This window comes from Pongo pygmaeus, chromosome 11 (assembly GCF_028885625.2).
Source record: "Pongo pygmaeus isolate AG05252 chromosome 11, NHGRI_mPonPyg2-v2.0_pri, whole genome shotgun sequence".
Lineage (NCBI taxonomy): Eukaryota > Metazoa > Chordata > Mammalia > Primates > Hominidae > Pongo > Pongo pygmaeus.
In genome coordinates this window covers 102460660-102482372 of record NC_072384.2, presented here as the reverse complement: position 1 = coordinate 102482372, position 21713 = coordinate 102460660, and the positions used below count along the sequence as shown (strand labels likewise).

The 21713-nt window shown below is 43.0% G+C and overlaps 1 protein-coding gene and 1 pseudogene across 2 annotated transcripts in view; both read right to left on the bottom strand.

Annotated features, from left to right (window-relative positions):
• The window catches only part of KIAA2012 (KIAA2012 ortholog), a 134919-nt gene that overhangs the window by 15091 nt on the left and 98115 nt on the right, over window positions 1–21713 (bottom strand). For both annotated transcript variants that reach the window (XM_054479139.2, XM_054479141.2), the window contains exons 16-19: window positions 6460–6550; window positions 4210–4375; window positions 3041–3155; window positions 830–1149 (exon numbers count right to left, since the gene is read on the bottom strand). In XM_054479139.2, coding sequence (XP_054335114.1) covers window positions 830–1149; window positions 3041–3155; window positions 4210–4375; window positions 6460–6550 — 692 coding nt within the window. The remainder of the gene's footprint in view (window positions 1–829; window positions 1150–3040; window positions 3156–4209; window positions 4376–6459; window positions 6551–21713) is intronic.
• Window positions 7375–19982, bottom strand: LOC129031171 (proteasome subunit alpha type-2-like; annotated as a pseudogene).

Genomic DNA, 21713 nt, shown 5'->3' with positions numbered 1-21713 from the left:
TGGAACAAAGTGACTCTTACATGTTGTGGTGTTTTTTTTTTTTTTTTTAGATGGCGTCTCTCTCTGTCACCCAGGTTGGAGTGTAGTGGCGTGATCTTGGCTCACTGCAACCTCTGCCTCCCGGGTTCAAGCAATTCTCCTGCCTCAGCCTCCCAAGTAGCTGGGATTACAGGCGCACACCACCATGCCTGGCTAATTTTTGTATTTTTAGTAGAGACGGGGTTTCCCTATGTTGGCCAGGCTGGTCTCGAACTCCTGACCTCGTGATCCACCCTCGTCAGCTTCCCAAAGTGCTGGGATTACAGGCGTGAACTACCATGCCTGGCCCAAAAGCACCTTGTAAAAGCAGGTATATGTGTACAGGCTGCCTCTCTCTGTTCCAGCTGCATACCGCAGAAACGCAGATTAGGAAAGCAGGAATTTCCACAGCCTTTGGGAGGCAAGTAATAGATGAGCCCTAGCCTGAGTCAGGGAAATATGCTTGGCTCTGACAGTCAGTACCCACCTTTCCCTGTAACCATGAGTCCTGCACCTCTCAGAGATGGTGCTGTGATCATTTCTTATTCTTTAAAGGGTGGATACTTGCCCTGGCAATGTGGGGTCCTCACAGAATGCATCATCACTTCAGAGGGGCTTTGCTACCCCTGCATCTTTGATCAGGTCTGGCTTCTTACTAGGGTCAGAAGGTACCAAAGTAGAACAATAAGACCATTAGGTGGTCGAGCTGTTTTAGTAAGTGCAATATAATTAGGGGCAGCTTTCCCACCTCTGCAGTCGTGCCAAGTGAGAACAGAACTTCCTCTGTCAAGCTGAGGACATCAGACTCTACCTTGGAAGGGTCCTCACAGCTTCTCTCTTCTTTAGATTCCATGTTGCCAGTGACAGTTGCAATCTGGGAGGGTGACGATCTTCCATCTAGAGAAACTTGGCTCTCCTGGGCATCATATTTGGGAGAAAGCCAAGGGTCCTCTACAAAGGACTCTGAGGTGAAGGAACCTCTATTTGAGGTGTCTTCTGTTTCCTCATAGTTGACATCAGGCCCACTCAACTCTGCTGCTATCTCCAAATTTCTTTCCTTCTGTGTCCTTTTCCTTTGGGGTCTTGTTTTTTTTTCTATTTTTTTTTTAGCCTTTGAGTCCTTTGACTTTCCTGGGGGAGAACAATTGGGGATAGAGATATAGCTGAGTTAACTTGATGTGATTGCTAGACATCCTTTTTAGTAACTTTTTTTTTTTTTTGAGACAGGGTCTTGCTCTGTCGCCCAAGCTGGAGTGCAGTGGCACAATCATGGCTCACTGCAGCCTCGAACTCCTGGGCTTGTGATCCTCCCACCTCGGCTTCCCGAGTAGCTGGGACTGCAGGCACACCACCATGTCTGGCTAATTTTTGTATTTTTTGTAGAAACAGGGTTTTGCCATGTTGCCCAGGCTAGTCTCAAATCCCTGAGCTCAAGCAATCTGCCCACCTCAGCCTCCCAAAGTGATGGGATTACAGGTGTGAGCCACCGTGCCTGGCCCCTTTTTAGTAACTTTTATAAGTTAGCATGCAATGGGATCACCTGGGGTGCAGATTCCTGAGCCCCAGCCCCAGAATCTGGTTCAGTGGGAATCTGCATTGTAACGAAGACCCCAAGTGTTTTGGGAAGAGTAGTTCACACACCACCGTTTGAGAAACTACCGTATCCTCTTTGGATCAACTGACATTCAGCAGTCTTGCTATTAAATAAGTTCAATTTCAGCCGGGTGTGGTGGCTCACACCTGTAATCCCAGCATTTTGGGAGGCTGAGGCGGGCAGAAGTTAGGAGTTTGGCCAATATGGTGAAACCCTGTCTCTACTAAAAATACAAAAATTAGCTGGGCGTGGTGGTGGGTGCCTATAATCCCAGCTACTCGGGAGGCTGAGGCAGAAGAATTGCTTGAACCCAGGAGGTGGAGGTTGCAGTGAGCCGAGATCGTGCCACTGCACTCCAGCCTGGGTGACAGAGTGAGACTCCGTCTCAAAAAAAAAAAAAAAAAAGTTCTATTTCACTCTGACTTATGGTGGGGGCAGGACCGTCCAGAGGGTAGGCTTGTACACACAGCTGGAAAGTCATGCCTTGAGAGTCTGGCTTGAGGTTGCAGCTTTGTAACCTGGCAAATTTCAGCCTTCCGTACTCTAAGGACCCTTCCTTCGCTTCACCTTTGGTGGGGGCACCACAAGTATTTCCTTTGCCTAATTCCGCCAGTGCTACCCAAGTCATGGGCTACAAAAATGTAAACTCAGCAAGAGATGAGCAAGCAAATCTCAAAAATAACTTTCGCTCAGGAGCGTATCCATTGTTGTCCTTTCTGGCAGCACTGGATTTGTTTGGAGGGTCTTCTGAATCATGTGGGCAGTAAAGGATGGGTGTAAGTTTTAGGCTAAAGAAAGTCTTCAGAAGCAAAGGAATCCGAGTTCCTGGTCAGGTTCAACATAGGGAACCAAGACAGAAACCATAGCTTGGAGGATCATTCAACACTTGTGGCATCCTTCCCCTTCCCAAATGCTCTCACTACCCAATACTCTGATTATGTGATATAGTTATTATTTTATGGAGGCAGTGGCAATAGAATCTGTTGGGAGTCAAATAGGAAAGGACAAGCCCTGGGTCTACCACTTTACTGTCTGATCTACTTGATATTCTGTAAGTCACCCAACCTTGCTCAGCCTCAGTTGCTACATGAATATAGTAATAACACTTCCTTCATGGAGATGTTGTGAGGATTTAATGATATCACATATACAGAGTCCTAATAGAGTAGGTATTCAGTAAATAGGTGCTGTTATTATTATAATTTCCTTTCTTGGTGATCACAGGCCTCTAGGCTCCCCATTTTCCTGTATCTCTGTCTATTAAGATACTGATATGACATAAGGCTGCAACACCATCTTGGCTGTAGTAGTCAAGAAGATTCAAAACAGAGAGTTTGTCCGGTAGGACCCATGCTAATTATCCATACCACCTCCCGACCCCTAACAGAAGTCTTCTCCAGGTTGTTACTTGCAGGCACACTCTCTTACCAATGGCAGCCTCTGCTTCCCCGTAGACCTTTCCTTCTCTCTCCCTTTTGGGTCCTTTGGTTTTGTCTTTCTTGGGTCTTTCCTTTCTCTTGGTCTCGTTAATCAAATCCCTGTCCTAAAGGTGAAAAGTCAAGGAAGGGGACCATGATATGTACAGGAAATGAAAAAATCCATCAAAGAAGATTATGTTGAACAAGGTGACACACTGGCTTAGAATGGAATTTGTGTGGGTTCCAGGTAAAGCAGAAGAGTGAATCTTAGAGAATGCAGAGCCGATGGGGAGATTCAAAGGTTCAGCCTTTGATGTAAAACTGCTAGAAATAATTTCATAAGAGGAAAGAGGAAGAAAAAACACTTATGGTCTGCCTCCTTTCTTAGATTCTAAATCATGATCTCCAGAGCTGGATCAAAGGGAAACAGTTTTCACCTTTGATAGATTGGTGTTGCCATGATTAATGGTTAACTATTCTAAATCAAAGCCAGCTTTATTCACTGCAGAATTATTTGCTAACTTTCAGGAAACCTCAGGCAGATGACCACAACTATGTCAGTCTTCACCTTTCCCCATGGGCTAGAACAACACAGTGGTTCCTCCTAAGAGAGGATGGCAGAGTGGGGTCGTGACTACCCACTCAGTACCTTTGTAGGAATTAGAAATGGGGCCGGGTGCAGTGGCTCACGCCTGTAATCCCAGCACTTTGGGAAGCTGAGGCAGGTGGACCACTTGAGGTCAGGAGTTCGAGACCAGCCTGGCCAACATGGTGAAACCCCGGCTGTACTGAAAAAATACAAAAATTAGCTGGGAGTGGTGTCACATGCCTGTAATCCCAACTACTCAGGAGGCTGAGGCAGGAGAATCACTTGAACCTGGGAGGTGGATGTTGCAGTAAGCTGAGACTGCATCACTGCACTCCAGGCTGGGCAACACAGTGAGACCGTGTCTCCAAAAAAAAAAAAAAAAAAAAGAGGAATTAGAAATGATGTTCCGTCCTTCAGGAAGATGCAGCGTGCAGGGCTTGATAAGCAGACCACAGGCTGGACCTCAGTGCCCCCCTCATCTCCTTTATCGGGTGCCCTCATACAGTGAGCAATCTATACAACTGTACATGGTATCCTTGATGAGATCCAAGTAGGGCTTTCGGACCAAGCTTTTAGGGGTTTACACTCACATGACTGATGCTGGCTGATGTCTCCTGGCTAAACAGTCTTGGTTCAGCCTTCCCTTCTCTTTCTCTTGGAAGAAGAGATGCATACACAGCGCTCAACCTCTCGGGTGACTCAGGCCCGTATCCCAGAAGTCCTCTGTGTAGGTGGTGTACATCATAATCTCTGCCCCTTTGAAAAGAGCAAACCAACAGGACCAAACTAAAGAAAAATTCTGGTGGAAAGAAAGAGGGTAAGTGAGCCAACATCGAGCACCTGTTCTCTGCAGGCACTGTGCCTGACATTTGACATACTTAGTCAACTCTTTTTCTTCTGCATATCCCATGGTAAGGAAGATTAGAAAGATTGGTCTTCACTTTTGGGGTTTCCTCAGGATAAATCCTAAAATTTAGAGAGTGGGATAAATCATTTGCTCTTTGGGGTTGCATATTTATGCTTTTAATTGAATGGCATAGAATTATTTAACTGAAATTTCTTCTATCAAAGGATTAGCTGGAAAAAGAAAGTGACCTTTAAGAAAGATTGTGTTAGGAACATGTAACTACCCATTCATTCCTTTATGCCCTCTGAATTCTTTTTTTTTTTTTTTTGAGACGGAGTCTCGCTGTGTCGCCCAGGCTGGAGTACAATGGTGCGATCTGGGCTCACTTCAACCTCCACCTCCCGGGTTCTAGCGATTCTCCTGCCGCAGCCTCCCGAATAGCTGGGATTACAGGCGCCCACCACCACGTCCGGCTAATTGTTGTATTTTAGTAGAGATGGGGTTTCACCATGTTAGTCAGGCTGGTCTCAAACTCCTGACCTTAGATGATCCACCAGCCTCAGGCTCCCAAAGTGCTGAGATTACAGGCATGAGCCACCATGCCTGGCTACATGCCCTCTGAATTCTATCCTTGATCAAATTCAGCCACTAAAAGGTCATGTGCTGTGTTGGTTTTATCCATTGTAGAATTGCTGTCAGTCACTGTTTGCCCTGAGGATAACTGACTTATGCCCTCTGGGTAAAAAGGGCACTGAAAAGCAGCCACATGGATTGCAGCAATATCAGTTACTGTGTGCCTGCTCTGTGCCAGGTCTGGTTCTGGGCATTTTATTTTTTTTTAGCTAAATGAGTATTCTCTTTACTGTGCTCTGCTAGCACAGGGCCTTACTGTAGAAACTTGAGAAATATTTGTTGAATGAGGTGAATGGAATTTCCTGTAAATATATGAGACTTTAAATCATTCAGTGTCACTCTATAAAAGCCTATACGAGAAGTCTTCTTTAGAATTTAGTGCTTGGAAAACCTTTAATTTCCCCGAGGAATAGGTACGCTGCAAATGAGAACCACAAACCTGATTGTTTTGCTCTCTTTTTTTTTTTTTTTTCAGAAATCTCTATGTCAGGAATCCCTCTGTCAAGCCTGAAATTAAGTCACAAAGGCTATGATGACTTTTGTGAAAAGTTTGTGTTTTTTTCTCCTGATTTAAAAAAAATTTTGTGTTTTTTGGTGGGGGTGGTTGTCACAAGCATTTAAAATACATTGTGAGAAAAGATCAGGTATAAAACTCTAAAAATGGTGTTCCTCTGGTGGCTGTCTCATTCATCCAAGTGCCTTTCCCCCTTTATTCCTGGGGAACACGAAACCTTTTTGACCCGGGAGGGAATCCTTACATCCCTGGGCAGGTGACAGCAGGTTCTCAAGTCATGGAGGTTTTTGGGAAGTCACAATAGGCTGTAGTTCCAGATGGAGGCAGAGAGGCCACACCAGCTGCCACTTCCAAAGTAGCTTAAGTCAAAACACTACGTCTGACTGGCTGGGCTCACAGTAAGCACGTAAGTACAGTACACGGGAAGCACTCAATACGGGCTAGCAATTATTATTAATATTGGTGTTAAGATTATTAGCATTATTTATTTTACTCAGAGCTGACTGAATGCTGAGGGGAGAAACCCAGGTTGAAGTGATAGATTTCAGCTTTCTAGGCATCTCTGTAGATCTCAGATTGGACAAATGGAAAGAGCTGTTCCCACAGGGTTAGAGTTAACTTCACTCTTTACCCAACCAGCCAAATAAATATGATTTAGGTAGGAAACACATCACAATATAATCATCCCCAAGAATCTTTGTTTCTTAGACAACCGTTTAATTTTGGCTGTTAGAGCATACTGTCAGCTGAGAACTCCCATGCCTGTCTGAAAAAAAACAAATTAAACCAATTAAAAATACAAACAAAAGCAGAGAGGCCCATGTTATTACAACTTTGAACACTTACACCTTTTGCACAATATCTGCTTCTGGGGTCTGGATGTGCTCAGTCCGGGAAGCCCTGAGAGAGTCAAGGGTCATACTTCTTGGCTCTGGGTCTGTGAAAACAGAGTATCAGTCAATAAAGGACAACAGGCAATTATCCTAGGAGGAGATCAGACATGGAAAAACATCTACCTGGTGAGTAGCCAAAGGCATGCAGATTAGAACAATGACGTATGCTATACCCAGAAAATTAGCAAATACTTCAGAAATCAGGGCTGACACACGGCAAGTAACATTAAAATTAGTATTAAAATATCCTTTGGGAAAGTGATATGACAGTATGTATCGGCAATCAGAAAAATGTTCTAGCCTTTGATCAGGAATCTCACTCCTGGTATTTATCATAAGGAAAGAATTCAAAAGAAGAAACAAACTTTTTGTACCAACTTACTTCTTATTACATTTTTTTTTTTTTTTTTTTTTTGAGACGGAGTCTCGCTCTGTTGCCCAGGCTGGAGTGCAGTGGCGTGATCTCGGGTCAGTGCACCCTCTGTCTCCTGGGTTCAAGTGATTCTCCTACCTCAGCCTCCCGAGTAGCTGGAACTGCAGGTGTGTGCCACCACACCCGGCTAATTTTTATGTTTTTAGTAGAGATGGGGTTTCACCATATTGGCCAGGCTGGTCTTGAACTCCTGACCTCGTGATCCACCCACCTCGGCCTCCCAAAGTGCTGGGATTACAGGTGTGAACCACTGCGCCCAGCCAACATTACTAGTAATCATGAAAAATTAGAAACAGCTCAACAAGGTAGACTGGGGAAGTAATTTATGATACATTAACTTGACATTTAAAATTATGGTTAAAAAGATAAATAAGCAATATGGAAAAACTGATATGACAAGTAAAAATATAAACTACAGAATAGTGTGTTAGAACTCTATAAAATCTGGATGGATATGAACTGGAAAACAGAAAAAGGAAATAATAGATAAAATTGGGAGGTTTAGGTGTGTTTATATTTTTTCTTAAAGGTTATAACATTGAAAAGCAAGTTGATTTTAAAAAACAAATGTTAGGCTCACGCCTGTAATCTCAGCACTTTGGGCGGCCAAGGCAGGCAGATCACCTGGGGTCGGGAGTTGGAGACCAGCCTGGCTAACATGGTGAAACTCCATCTCTACTAAAAATACAAAATTAGCTGGGTGTGGTGGTGGTGCATGCCTGTGATCCCTGCTACTCGGGAGGCCGAGGCAGGAGAATAGCTTGAACCTGGGAGGTGGAGGTTGCAGTAAGCCTAGACAGCACCACTGCACTCCAGTGAGCACCACTCCACACCAGTGGAGCATCACTGCACTCCAGTGAGACTCTGTCTCAAAAAAAATAAATAAAATAAAATAAAATTTAAAAAACCCCCCAAAACCCCCCAAAAAACAAATGTTAACTTTTTTTTTTTTGAGACAGAGTCTTGCTCTGTCGCCCCGGCTGGAGTGCAGTGGCACAGTCCCGGCTCACTGCAACCTCAGCTTCTTGGGCTCAACCAATCCTCCCCACCTCAGTCTCACAAGTGGCCAGGACCACAGGTGCACACCACTATACTCGGCTAATTTTTTCTATTTTTCGTATAGACGGGGTCTCACTATGTTGCCTAGGCTGGTCTCGAACTTCTGGGCTCAAGCGATCCGCCCACCTCAGCTTCCAAAAGTGCTGGGATCACAGGCATGAAGCACCATGCCTGGCCAAAAAAACAAATGTTATCTTATGAGGATATGAGGAAGGGTTACACAGGCCACACAGCTAGTGCTCTTTGCTGGGTGCTCTGAAGACCATGTTGGGCTACTCTTTTAGAATGAAGAGTCTCCAGACCAAGACTTCATATTGGACTAGTCTACATCTTGTTTTAGTTACTTTAAATAATTTTTTGATTATGGAAGGTACATTTTATTGCAGAAAAATTGGAAAACACAAAAAAATCATAAAGAAGAAGAAACAAAACCCCCACAGTCAACTCATAACTATTAGAATGACTAAAATTAAAGACTGACTGTACTGAGATTTGACAATGATGTGGAGGAACTGGAACTCTCATCTACTGCTGTTTGGAATGTAAAATGGTACAACCACCAAGGAAAATAATTTGGCAGTTTTTTAAAAAGTTAAATATATACCTGCCGTACCATCCAACTATCCTACCCCTAGGTATTTTACCCAAGATAAATGAAAGAAATGAAAGCATAAATCCATACAAAGACTTGTACACAGATGTTCACAGCAGTTTTATTTGTAATGGTCAAAACTGAAACAGCTCAAATGTCCATCAACAGATAAACAGATAAACTGGTATATATATACAATACAATACAACTCAGCAGTAAAAGGGAATGAACTATTGATATACCTGGCAATATGGATGAATCTCAAAATAATTATGTTGAGTGAAAGAAATCATTCGAAAAAGTACATATGGCTGGCTGGGTGCGGGGGCTCATGCCTGTAATCTCAGCACTTTTGGGGGGCTGAGGCAAGCAGATCATCTGAGGTTGGGAGTTCGAGACCAGCCTGACCAACATGGAGAAACTCCATCTCTAGTAAAAATACAAAATTAGCTGGGCGTGGTGGTGCAAGCCTGTAATCCCAGCTACTCGGGAGGCTGAGGCAGAATGGCTTGAACCCGGGAGGCGGAGGTTGCAGTGAACTGAGATCGCGCCATTGCACTTCAGCCTGGGCAACAACGGCGAAACTCCATCTCAAAAAAAAAAAAAAAAAAAGAATAAAGAAAAAAAAGTACATATGGCATGATTCCATTTATATAAAATTCTAGAAAATGCAAACTAATCTATAGTGACAGAAAGCACATCAGTGGTTGTCTGGGGATGAAGGAGGCTGGAATAGGGGAGGTATGAGGAAATTTTGGGAGTGATGAATATTGTATTTCGATTGTGGTGATGGTTTCATGGGAATTGTACAATTTGAAAAGGTCTAATTTATTGTATGTCAATTATCCCTTGATAAAGCTGCTTTAAAAAAGTAGCAAGAGATATGTTAATACAAGGAAAGTGCCTAAACTGGTGCCAGCACACGGTAAAAACAAACAAGAACCAAAAAAATCTCACTATGCTCTCTCACTCTACCCATATACAACTACTGCAAATATTTTGGTGTATTTGCTTTCATGTATATACAATGAATATCATATTTCCATATAATTGATTAGTGTATATTCAATTTTAATCTACTTTTATATTACAACTTTCCCATATAATTAAATATTCTTAATTTTTTTTTTTAATTCTTAGAGACTGGGTCTCGCTCTGTTGCTCAGGGTGGAGTGCAGTGGCATGATCACAGCTCACTGTAACTTTGAACTCCTGGGCTCAAGGGACCTCCCACCTCAGCCTCCTGAATAGCTGAGGCTACAGGTGTACACCACCACACCCAGCTAATGTTTTAAAATTTTTCTTTTTGTAGAGACAGGGTCTTGTCATGTTGCTCAGGCAGGTCTCAAACTCTTGGCCTCAAGCAATTCTCCTGCCTCAACTTCCCAAAGTGTTGACATGACAGGCATAAGCTGCCACGCCTGGCCTAAATGTTCTTAAAAATGATTTTAGGCTAGATGTGGTAGCTTATGTCTATAATCCCAGGACTTTGGGAGGCTGAGGCAGGCAGATCGCTTGAGCATAGGAGTTTGAGACCAGCCTGGGCAGCATGGTAAGATCCTGTCTCTACAAAAAATAGAAAAATCAGCTGGGCATGGTGGCATAAGCCTGTCATCCCAGCTACTCAGGGGGCTGAGGTGGGAGGATCGCTTGAGCTTGGGAGATCAAAGCTGCCGTGAGCTGTGATGGCACCACTGCACTCCAGCCTGAAAGACACAGTGGGACCCTGTCTCAAGAAAAATTTTTAATAGCAGCACAGTATGTTATCGTATGAATGTACCATAAGTGAGTTAACCAAACATGTAATTTTAAAAATTCATATTGCTTCTATTTTTTATAACCATAAAGAACTTTGCATAGAATATCCTTGAAAGGAATTTTTATTTTGTTTTGTTTCTGAGACAGTCTCGCTCTGTCGCCCAGGCCGGAGTGCAGTGGTCCCATCTTGGCTCACTACAACCTCCACCTCCTGGGTTCGATTCTCATCCCTCAGCCTCCTGAGCAGCAGGGATTACACGCATGCACCACCATGCCCAGCTAATTTTTTGTATTTTTAGTAGAGACTGGGTTTTGCTATGTTGGCCAGGCTGGTCTTAAACCCTGGCCTCAAGTGATCCACCCGCCTCGGCCTCCCAAAGTATTGGGATTACAGGTGTGAACCACAGCATCTGGCCAGGAATGTTTTGATTATTAAAAAATTTATTCTTTGTTCATGTTTCTGATTAAAGGATGTACAGTCTATTTTTTGTGGATTTAGCAGTTTATCAGGATTTATAAGTGTCATTTTAAAAACAGTCGATTTAAACCATGTAGAAATACGTATGAAAAAGTCTGCAAAACAAAACATACTTTAAACATGTTTAAGTAGATAGATCATCTGAAATTCTGGATTTTTCAGTCACTTCATTGTTATGCAGCCAAGTAATTCTTTTTTTTTTTTTTTGAGGAGTTTCACTCTTGTTGCCTAGGCTGGACTGCAATGGCGCGATCTCGGCTTACTGCAACCTCTGCCTCCCGGGTTCAAGTGATTCTCCTGCCTCAGCCTCCCGAATAGCTGGGATTATAGGCATGTACCACCACGCCCGGCTAATTTGTATTTTTAATAGAGACGGGGTTTCTCCATATTGGTCAGGCTGGTCTTGAACTCCCGACCTCAGGTGATCTTCCCACCTTAGCCTCCCAAAGTGCTGGGATTACAGGCATGAGCCACCGCGCCCGCCCAGCTAGCAGCCAAGTAATTCTTAACTTCAGTTGGAGTAAGCCCCCTAAATCCAGCTTCGTTGAAGATTCCAACTTCTATGTTATCCTCTGTCATTTGGCCTTCAAAGCTTTCCTTTAGGGTTAAGATGGCTGTATGAATGGCATCTTCAAGTTCCAGATCTTCATTTTATCTTTTCTCAAGGGAAGTTTTCCCATTCACATAGTTCTTTCCCATTGCTGTGGCTTTCCAGGCCAAGTAAGCTCCAGATGGATCTGACTGAAATAAATATGGTCGTCCCTCATTCCAACCACAAACAAGTAAAGAAACTCCAAATGGACGAACACCACCTGACTGAGTATATTCTTGCATCACAGAATTTGCTCTCCGTACTAGCTGAGCTGTGGGAATGGGCACTTGGTACACAAGATAGTATTGTTGAGCTAGTTTCGAGCTCTGTGCACAAGCGCTCTGTAATCTGGGCCCACACCACTGTACACCAAACCTACACGCTTGGTAATTGGTTCCACTTTGTCTACACTTCGCTCATCATACAGAATGAATTTCTGTTTTTCCTCGGTTGCTAATACCACACCATTTGCAGCTTTAATTCCCACTGACAGGGCTCCTCCAGCTATAGCAGCCAAAGCATATTCAATCCGGACAAGTTTATCAGACGGGCTGAATGTAGTCAGCAAAAAGCCGTACCGCGCTCCGCCATCTTTACCCGAAGAGCCAAAGCGCAAGGATGTACAGTTTTTAAGTCACAATGCCTACTGCCAAATTGTTCCCCAGAAAATTTGTACCAATTTGAATCAGATAGACACAGATGCTGGTCTAAGGGAGCTTACATTCCAGTGGGGAAGATGAATAGTAAAACAAAACCAGCCTCAAAACACAAAACTGTTTTTGAAAGGAAGACTCTAATATTCAATTCGTGCCTTTCTCTCTGAGAAGTAGATTCTTGCATGAATTAATTTATTTCTCCTCAGTTTTATTTGAAGATGTTATACTTTTAAAGAAAGATTTGAAAAGAAAAAGTTCACCCATTATTCCATTGGCATCATTCCCTTAATACTACAGTTAATCTATTTTTCAATGTTATTTTGTGGTTTCCCCGCCCAAGAGCTTCTTTGCAACTTTGGTTTTCTTCTACTTCTACTCAGGTTCAGGGAGGTGTCCACTGTCTCTCAAATCGACCAGACTTTAGAGGGGCACAAGATTGTTAATGCGCAAAGGTGGTTGAGGAATTGGAAAGGTTGACTGGGGCTGTACCTTGGAATTTATTTTGTCTTGGATAATATGTAACATTAACAGAGAGCAGAAGCTGATTAAAGTATCTTGGTGCCAAAGGGTAGTTCTCTGAGGGTTTCTTTCCTTATCATGACTGGCGCGAAAAAACTCTCACTGAAGACCTTCGCTGCTCTTCACAACTATTTTGAACTCTGGGACAGGGCATGACAGAACCAGCAGAGGGCGTATTTGTATTGACCAAAAGCTGAGGTTGTACATGGTGAAACTTCCATTGTGATTAGAATTGAAACCTTCCCAGTTTTGGGACGTGGGCCATGGAAGGGTGATTTTTTTTCTCTTAGTAAAATAACCTGATATTTAGGAAGTATTGGAACAAACGAAGTCAGTGCTTTGAATAACTTAAAACTTTTAACTACTTTTTAAAAGTCTATAAAATATCTTAAGCATTCACAGTATAGGAAAAATACTGTATACTCATCGCCTATGGATTTACCACTTAGTTTTGTAAAATTTTAACATTTTGCAATATTTGAGTCATGCATTTTTTTTCTTTCTTTCTTTTTTTTTTCTGAGACGGAGTCTCACTCTGTTGCCCAGGATGGAGTGCAGTGGCACCATCTCGGCTCACTGCAACCTCCACCTCCTAGGTTCAAGCAATTCTCCTGCCTCAGCCTCCCAAGTAGCTGGGATTACAGGTGTGCGCCACCATGCTCAGCTATTTTTGTATTTTTACTACAGACAGGGTTTCACCATGTTGGCCAGGCTGGTCTTGAACTCCTGACCTTGTGATCTGCCCGCCTTGGCCTCCCAAAGTGCTGGGATTACAGGCATGAGCCACTGTGCCCAGCCTGAGTCATGCATTTTCTAAAGAAATAAAACATTTAAGACACAGCCCAAGACTTCATTTATCACATGCTACTATGGTGTGAATGTTATCGTCTCCTTCAAAATTCATGTGTTGGAAACTCAATATTCAATGCAGCAGTGTTGGGAGGTGGGGCTTAATAAAAAGTGTTTAGGTCATGGAGGGCTCCATCCTCATGAATGAATTAATGCTGCTATAAAAAGGGTTTGTGGGCTGGGCACAGCGATGCACACCTGTAGTCCCAGCTACTTGGGATGCTGAGGCCGTGGATAGTGTGAGCCCAGGAATTCAGGTTGAGCCTGGGCAACATAGAAAGACCCCATCTCTAAAAAAAAGAAAAAGGGCTTGTGGGAATGAGTTCCTTCTCTTTTGCCTTTTTGCCTCCCACCACGTGAGGACACAGTAAGAAACCTGCATCTTGATCTTGGGCTTCTCAGCCTCCAGAACTGGGGGAGACTGTTCTGTTCTTCATAAATTACCCAACACAACAACAATTTTGTGTTGCCTCTGTTATAGCAACACAAAATGGATTAAGACACATATAATCCCATTTCACTCTCCCTCCCAGAGGTAATCAGTCTCTTTAATTTGATATTTATCAGTCCTTACATATATTTTTATATCTGTATTACATACACATGCACATGTAAACAATATATAGTATTATTTTACATATTAAAACTCTACATAAATGATATTATTTATGTAACTTTTTCAACTTGCCTTATTTTGCCTAATAAGGCAAAAAACCCTTAATAAGTCTTTTGGGATTAACCCATATTAATACATGTAATTTTATTTTCAGCTATCATACAGTATTCCATTGTATAAATATATGACCATTTTAAAATCCATTTTACTGTTGGTGGCCATTTTGACTATTTCTAATTGTTTATGATTATAAATAATGTTTCAATGAACCTTTTTAGGTGAGTCACTGTTCATACATACTTTCTCTAAAGGATACCTGGGAATGAACTTGTTGGGATGCAGGATATATGCATCTTCAATTTATTGAATATTTTCAAATTGCTCTAAATTACTAAAACTTTATATCCTCATTAATAGTGTTTATAGACTTTTAAACTTTTGCTGGTCTGATATATATGAAATGATATCTTTTTGTTTTAATTTGGATTTTCCTGATTAGTAGGGAGAACTTTTTTTTCTCTATGGCCATTTATTTGGGTTTCTTCTTCTGTTAGTTGCCTGTTCATATCATTTGCTCATTTTTCCTTTGGGTTGATTGTCTTTTTCTTTCCCTATTTGGAGAGGGAAGAAATGCTGCTGCATTTTGGTTACTAATGCTTTGTTGGTTATATGTATTGCAGGTAGTATCTCCTTCTAATCTGCAATTTGGCTTTTAACTTTATGCTGTCTTGTTGAAAACTTCAAACTTTAATATAGTCAGATTCATTGGCTGGGCACAGTGGCTCACACCTGTAATCCCAGCACTTTGGGAGGCCAAGGCAGGCTGATCACTTGAGTTCAGGAATTGGAGACCAGCCTGGCCAACATGGTGAAACCCTGTCTCTACTAAAAATACAAAAATTAGCCGGGCCTGGTGGCGCACACCTGTAATCCCAGCCACTTGGAAGGCTGAGGCAGCAGAATCACTTGAACCCAGGGGACAGAGGTTGCAGTGAGCCAAGATCATGCCATTGCACTTTCTGGGTGATAGAGCGAGACTCCGTCTCAAAAAAAAAAAAAAAAAAATTTATCAGTAATTTTCTTTATGGTTTGTGTTACAAATAATAGGTAAAAAGTTTTTTCCTTTCCCAAATTCATAAAGATATTCTGCTATATTTTCCTCTAAAAGTTAAATTTTGCTTTTTGACATTAAGCTCCTAAATACACCTGATATTTTGTGAGGTGAGAATTTTAAAATTGCATAACCAGTTGTCTCAGAATTATATAGTGAATAATAGATCATCCTTTCTCCACTATTTCCCTTTATAATGCCATTGCCATATATCAAGTTTCCATATGTGAGCACATTTATTTCTGGATTCTCTATTCTCTTCTGTCTGTCTCTAAGCCAATAGCACACAGTTTTATTTTTTACAGCTTTAAAATAAGTTTTTATATTTGTCAGGGCAAACTTCCACTTTATTTTTTTTCAAAATTATACTGGCTAATGTCTTAGTCTGTTCAGGCTGCTATAACAAAATACCATAAACTGGGTAGCTTAGAAACAACAGAAATTTATTTCTTGTGGGTCTAGAGGCTGGAAAGTTCAAGATCAAGGTACTGGAACATTCAGTGTCCGGGGAAGTCTCACTTTCTGGTTCATGGAGGGCACCTTCTTTTGTGTCCTCACATGATAAAAGGGGCAAGACAGCTCTCTGGGGCCTCTTTTGTAAAGGCACTAATCTCATTTATGAGGGCTCTGCCCTCATGACTTAATCACCTCCCAGAGGCCCGACCTCCAAATACCTTTACATTGGTGATTAGGTTTCAGCATGTGAATTTTGGGGGGACACAAACATTCAGACCATGACAACTATTTCTGGCTTTTCTATATGAATTTTAATATCAGCTAATCATGTTCTGCCAAAAACCCTGCTGGGGATTTTTAAAATTGAAATTGCACTGAATTTATAGACTGCCAAAAGGAAAAACCAAACCAAACCGGAATCTGATCAAGTCTCTAGATCCAAGTGTTAACTTACAGGACATGTGGAAGACAGAGAAACATGTTAAACTACACCACAAGGACACAACCAGCAAAGTCTAGATTGAAACTCAACAAGACAAGTGACCCAATTTCCTACAAATATACTAAAAGGGGGAAAAAAAGAAATGGAAGGGAACTTATAAATTCAATGAGATTTAAAGGCCATATTAACCAATTGCAAACAGTTGGTTTGCAAATTCCAAAACAATTATAATAATTATGGGACAATTTGAACTTTGAAAACTGATTGAATATTCAATTATATTAAAGAATTATTTAAATTTTGGGTGTAATAATGGTATCATGATTATGTTAAAAGTCATTTCTCATCTTTGAGAGATATGTTCTCAAGTATATATGAATAAAATGATATGAACCTAAAATTTGTTTCAAAATAACATGGGAGAGAGAAAGGAGTTGGAGATACAGGTGAACAACACTGGCCAAGAGATGGGTATATGGGATTCACTGTGCTGCTCTGTTCACTTCTGTGTATGTTTGTAGTTTTCCATAATAACAATTCCTTTTAAATTCTATTTTTAAATTGTGCTTTATGTTTTCAAACACTATTTTTTACACAATTGATTTCTGTGTATTGATCTGTATTTAGTAATCTTGCTGAATTCTTTTGTTTGTCTTTTAATATCTTGTCTGTAGAGTCCCTTGAATTTTCCATATAAGTAATAATATAGTCTGGAAATAATACCAGTGTCATTTTCCTCCTTCCTATCCTTTCATCTTTCCTTTCTTTGGTTTCTTTACTGTTCTGGCTAGCATTGCTAGTACAATGTTGAATAGAATCACTGATAGAGGACATCCTTGTCCTAGTCCTGTCTCTAAAGAGAATGCTTCTTGGCCAGGCGCAGTGCGGCGTGCCTGTAATCCCAGCACTTTGGGAGGCCGAGGAGGGTGAATCACCTGGGTTCAGGAGTTCAAGACCAGCCTGACTAACATGGTGAAGCTCCATCTCTTCTAAATACAAAAAATTAGCCAGGCGCGGTGGTGAGCAACTGTAATCCCAGCTACTTGGGAGGCTGAGGCAGGAGAATCGCTTGAACCTGGGAGGTGGAGGTTGCAGTGAGCCAAGATTGTGCCGTTGCACTCCAGTCTGGGCGACAAGAGCAAAACTGTGTCCCCCCCCCCAAAAAAAAGAATGCTTCTCAATTTCTACCATTCAAGTATTCAAGTGTGATGTTTACTATAGGTTTTTCATGGATACTCTTTGTCAAAATCAAGAGGCCCTCTTCTATTCTTAGTCTGATAAGTTTTAATTGGGAATGGGTAAATTTTATTTTTTTCCTTTTGCATCTATTGAGATGACCCTAAGGCTTTTCCCCACTAACCTCTTAGTGTGGATTATAAATATATTTTCATATGTTAGACCCTCTTTGAATTCTTGTGATAAACCAAATTCAGTTGTGTGTATTGTTAATACTTTTAAAAATATAAGCTTAAGAATTTGATTGGTTAATCGTTTATTTAGGAGTTTTTTATGTTTGATCATAAGTGAGATTGGTCTATAATTTTCCTTTTTTTATTTTATGTTTTGAGACGAAGTTTCTTTCTTGTTGCCCGGGCTGGAGTGCAATGGTGCTATCTTGGCTCACCGCAACCTCTGCCTCTTGGGTTCAAGCGATTCTCCTGCCTCAGCCTCCTGAGTAGCTGGGATTACAGGCACGTGCCACCATGCCCGGCTAATTTTGTGTTTTTAGTAGAGACGGGGTTTCTCCATGCTGGTCTCGAACTCCCGACCTCAGGTGATCCGCTTGCCTTGGCCTCCCAAAGTGCTGGCATTACAGGCGTGAGTGACCAGGCCTGGCCTATAATTTTCCTTTCTTATGTTGTCCTTATCTCTAGTTTTAGCTGCTTTTGGGTTTTGACAAATTTAGGTCTCTTGTTAGAAATGAGCTTTTCTTCCTGGAAGGTGAAGAGAATTTTCAGAATCAACGGACGACTGTTGTTCTCTGGGACTCTGGGGGACTTCCCTGGGGACTTCCTCAGTCTGGACTGAGTAGGAGTAAACCAGAAACATTCTTAAGGGTGCACCACTTCCTACTTCCTCCTCCTCCAATATGAAGGAGAACTTTGAAATACTTCCCAGAGGAAAAATAGAGCAATACCAGAGTCAGGTAATGTAGGTGCTAAGGACTAGCAGAATATTTTGCACCTAGTACTGCGGGCTGCAGATAGCAGGGCCTGGCAGTGTGCTGTGCCATGACTGTGCAGGCAACACACTGGGCAATGTGGGGAGCAAGGAGCCCCAGACCTTTGCATGGTGCCATCTTCCAGGCTGTAGATTCCGGTGAGTGGCACCACCAGGACTTCTGGGCACACACTTCTGGTCTCCTTGTTTTCTCCACAGTGTTAGGAGGAACTTTTCCAACACTGGCTACTCCTCACTTCTTTGCACAGGTCAGGCAATCATTACACTTGCTCCTTCTGGAGCTGTTTATTCCTGAAGCTGGAAACAGTCCAAGGAAAAGCCTTCAAAATGAAACTGACCTGAACGGAACTGAACTGAACTAGATAACCACAAACACTGGGCAGACTCCAGTTACCCTGGTTTTAATAATTAGTTGTCATGCACGATTCTCTTGACTTGTAGGCCTCAGGTTTCTTCATCCATAATATAAAAGAACTTCTAGATCACCTCCAAGATTCATGCTGGCTTAAAAAACATACTGCCATAATTTTGTGATGTTTTCCTGACTTTTTACTATTTCCTCTCAGAAGCACATGGATGGCATCACAACTCAAAGATTCAAGGACCATGGAGTCATAGAAACCTGGGTTCATCTCTCAGCTCCTCCACTTACTGGCTGTGTGCCCCTTGGGCAAGTTACTTAAACCCTTTGAGCCTCATTTTCCTCATCTGTGGAATAGGAATAATGCACTTTACCTCATAAGGTTATAGTGAGGATAAAATAAGTTCAAAGTACATAAAGCACCTAGCATTATGTCTTGCTTCATAGTAAATGCCAAAAATGGCCAGGCGCGGTGGCTCACGCCTGTAATTCCAACAGTTTGGGAGGCCGAGGCGGGCGGATCACCTGAGGTCAGGAGTTTGAGACCAGCCTGGCAAACAGCCTGGCGAAAACCCATCTCTACTAAAAATACAAAAATTAGCAGGGCATGGTGGCAGGCGCCTGCAATCCCAGCTACTTGGGAGGTTGAGACGGCTGAATTGCTTGAACCTGGGAGGCGGAGTTTGCAGTGAGCCATCGCGCCACTGCACTCAAGCCTGGGCAACGGAGCGAGACTCTGTCTCAAAAAAAAAAAAAAAAAAAAAGTAAATGCCAAAAATTACTTCCCTTTTCTCCACCCCTAAGTGGAAAACTGGCCAAAATAAAACGGTATCAATTAAAAAGTCCAAACTGTTTGGGTGGCACTCCAGGGGTTTGCCTGCCTGCCTGCCTTCTCCCCAGGGACTATGCGTGCCTGCTTTTCAGATGTTTAGACCTTCTAGCTCTGCCAGTCTCCATCTCGGGACGGAGTCCACAGGAGGCCCCAGAGTTAGAGACATCACAAGCCACCACACAGAGGAAAAGAAAAGACTAAAGGAGGCGACACACCCGGAGAAGTGACCCTTCGGGGAGAGCCCGCCTGGGGTCTTGAGCTCACCAGCAAGGAGTTCCTTTTGTAAGGCCGGGACGACCTCGCGCAGCAGAGAGGCGCTAGGCAGAAGCCTCTCCGACGCCGCGGGGACCCGGAGCGGCGCTATTGAAGCCATAAACGCGGCAGGCCCCAAGAGGAGCTGCTCCCAGCGCGCCTGATGCGGGGCCCCTGCCGCCGCGGAGGCGCAGATGCCGCACTGCTGGGCCACTTTGGCCTCCCTCCCCGATTGGCCACACCTTTTTTTCCCCTTTAAAAAAACTGCTTGAAGAATCTTTTCATTCATATTTCTCTAGTTGGGGCGTGTGTGTGTGTGTGTGTGTGTGTGTGTGCGCATGTGTGTCTGTGTATATGTGTCTGTGTCTATGTTGAACGTGTGTGTGTGTGTGTGTGTGTGTGTGTGTGTGTGTGTGTGTGTGTGTGTAGTATTTCTTTAAATCTCTATTTCCCCGGACCTTGCTGTTTTCTCCCGTGTGGGGGCGAATCCTCTTTTTGATAGCTGTTAACATCTAGCATTAATCTATGCAGACAGCCTGGGGAGGTCAGCCTCACTGTTGCCCAGCTCTGCGACCAAGGATGTGGTACTTAACCACTCTGTGCCTCAGTTGTCTCATCTGACAAATAGGGATATCAAGGCCTGCTTCTTTACAGGATTAGTATAAAAGTTAAATGAGGCACTTTACAGAAAATGCATAGCCTGGTGCCTGGCACACAGGGAGTGTGAACAGCTGCCTTCTCTTGATGTCTTCATCACAAATGGGTGAATGCAGTCTAGGTTCGTAAATGCCTTCCTTCATGTCAGCCATTACCTCCTACAGGAAGCCCTACCTGATTTTTCTCTATCTGGATCAGATTTCTGCCCGGGTCTGGATCAGTTGTCCTTCCTGTATTCTCTTAGAGCACTGATCACACTCCACTCACTGGAGCTGTCTGCACACATATCTGTTTCCTCCACCAAAGCGGGAGCTGCAGTAAGGAGTGTGTTTTATCCAACCATGAAGGCTATGAAACTTAGTAGGGATCAGCAAGTGTATGCTGAGTGAATAATGGAAGCTTCCATTCATGCAGTTGGTGGTTAAAGACTTAAGATGGCCTGAACCTGGAGGCTGAACCATGGAGCTATCTCAGTGGTAGCACTGTGGATTCTGCTTTTCCCCTTAACAGAAACAGTTCTAATGTCATTGAATCACAGAAAGTGAGAAACCGAGATTGGAAGGTCAATTTTGTTATTTTCAGATCAGGAAGTGGAAGCCTCCAGAGGCCCAGAGGTTTATGGAGTCCTCATGCCATGCAGGAGAACCGTGGCAAAGCAGTGCTCCCATCTTGACCCATTGAGCTCTCACTCACTTGTTGCTGCACTGAGCCAGGGCTCACAAATGGCACAGGGATGGCCTCCTCCCAGGCTGTCACCTGAGGGAGGCTGGGTGGTAGCAGAGATTTATGTAGGACACAGTGAAGGTGGCAGACCGGCCTTCCCCGGAAATGGGGGTGGGGGATGAGCTTGGGAAGGAGGCCTGGCCCCAGTCCTGGATCTGCAGCCTACCACTGTGCAAGCCTGAGCGACTCACAGACGGCCAGAGCATGAGAATGCGATGGGGCCCTAGAGATGATCCATCCCGACCTCCTTGGTTTATGGGAAAGGAGACCAAGGCCCAGAGAAGCAATCTGCCCTTCCCTAAACTACAGAGTTAATCAAAGGCACAGCTGGTAAAGGAATCCGTGTCTTTTGAATCTGAAACCCAGTTTCCTCGATGAATAGATTCCAGTGTTTCCCAGACATCAGTGGGCATATGAATCACTTGAGGACCTTGTTAACAGGCAGGTCTGGGGTGAGATCCCAGATTCTCTTTTCTAATAAGCTTCCAGGTGCTAGCTAGAACGGGTCTACATAGGTGGTTCTTACAAAATCTCTGGTCTAGACTGCACTATGATGAAACGACTTGGTACACTAGCCACGAATTAGACCAGCCTTATCAGGTTAATGAGGGCATTGGCTGCTGGGACACTCACTGAGAAG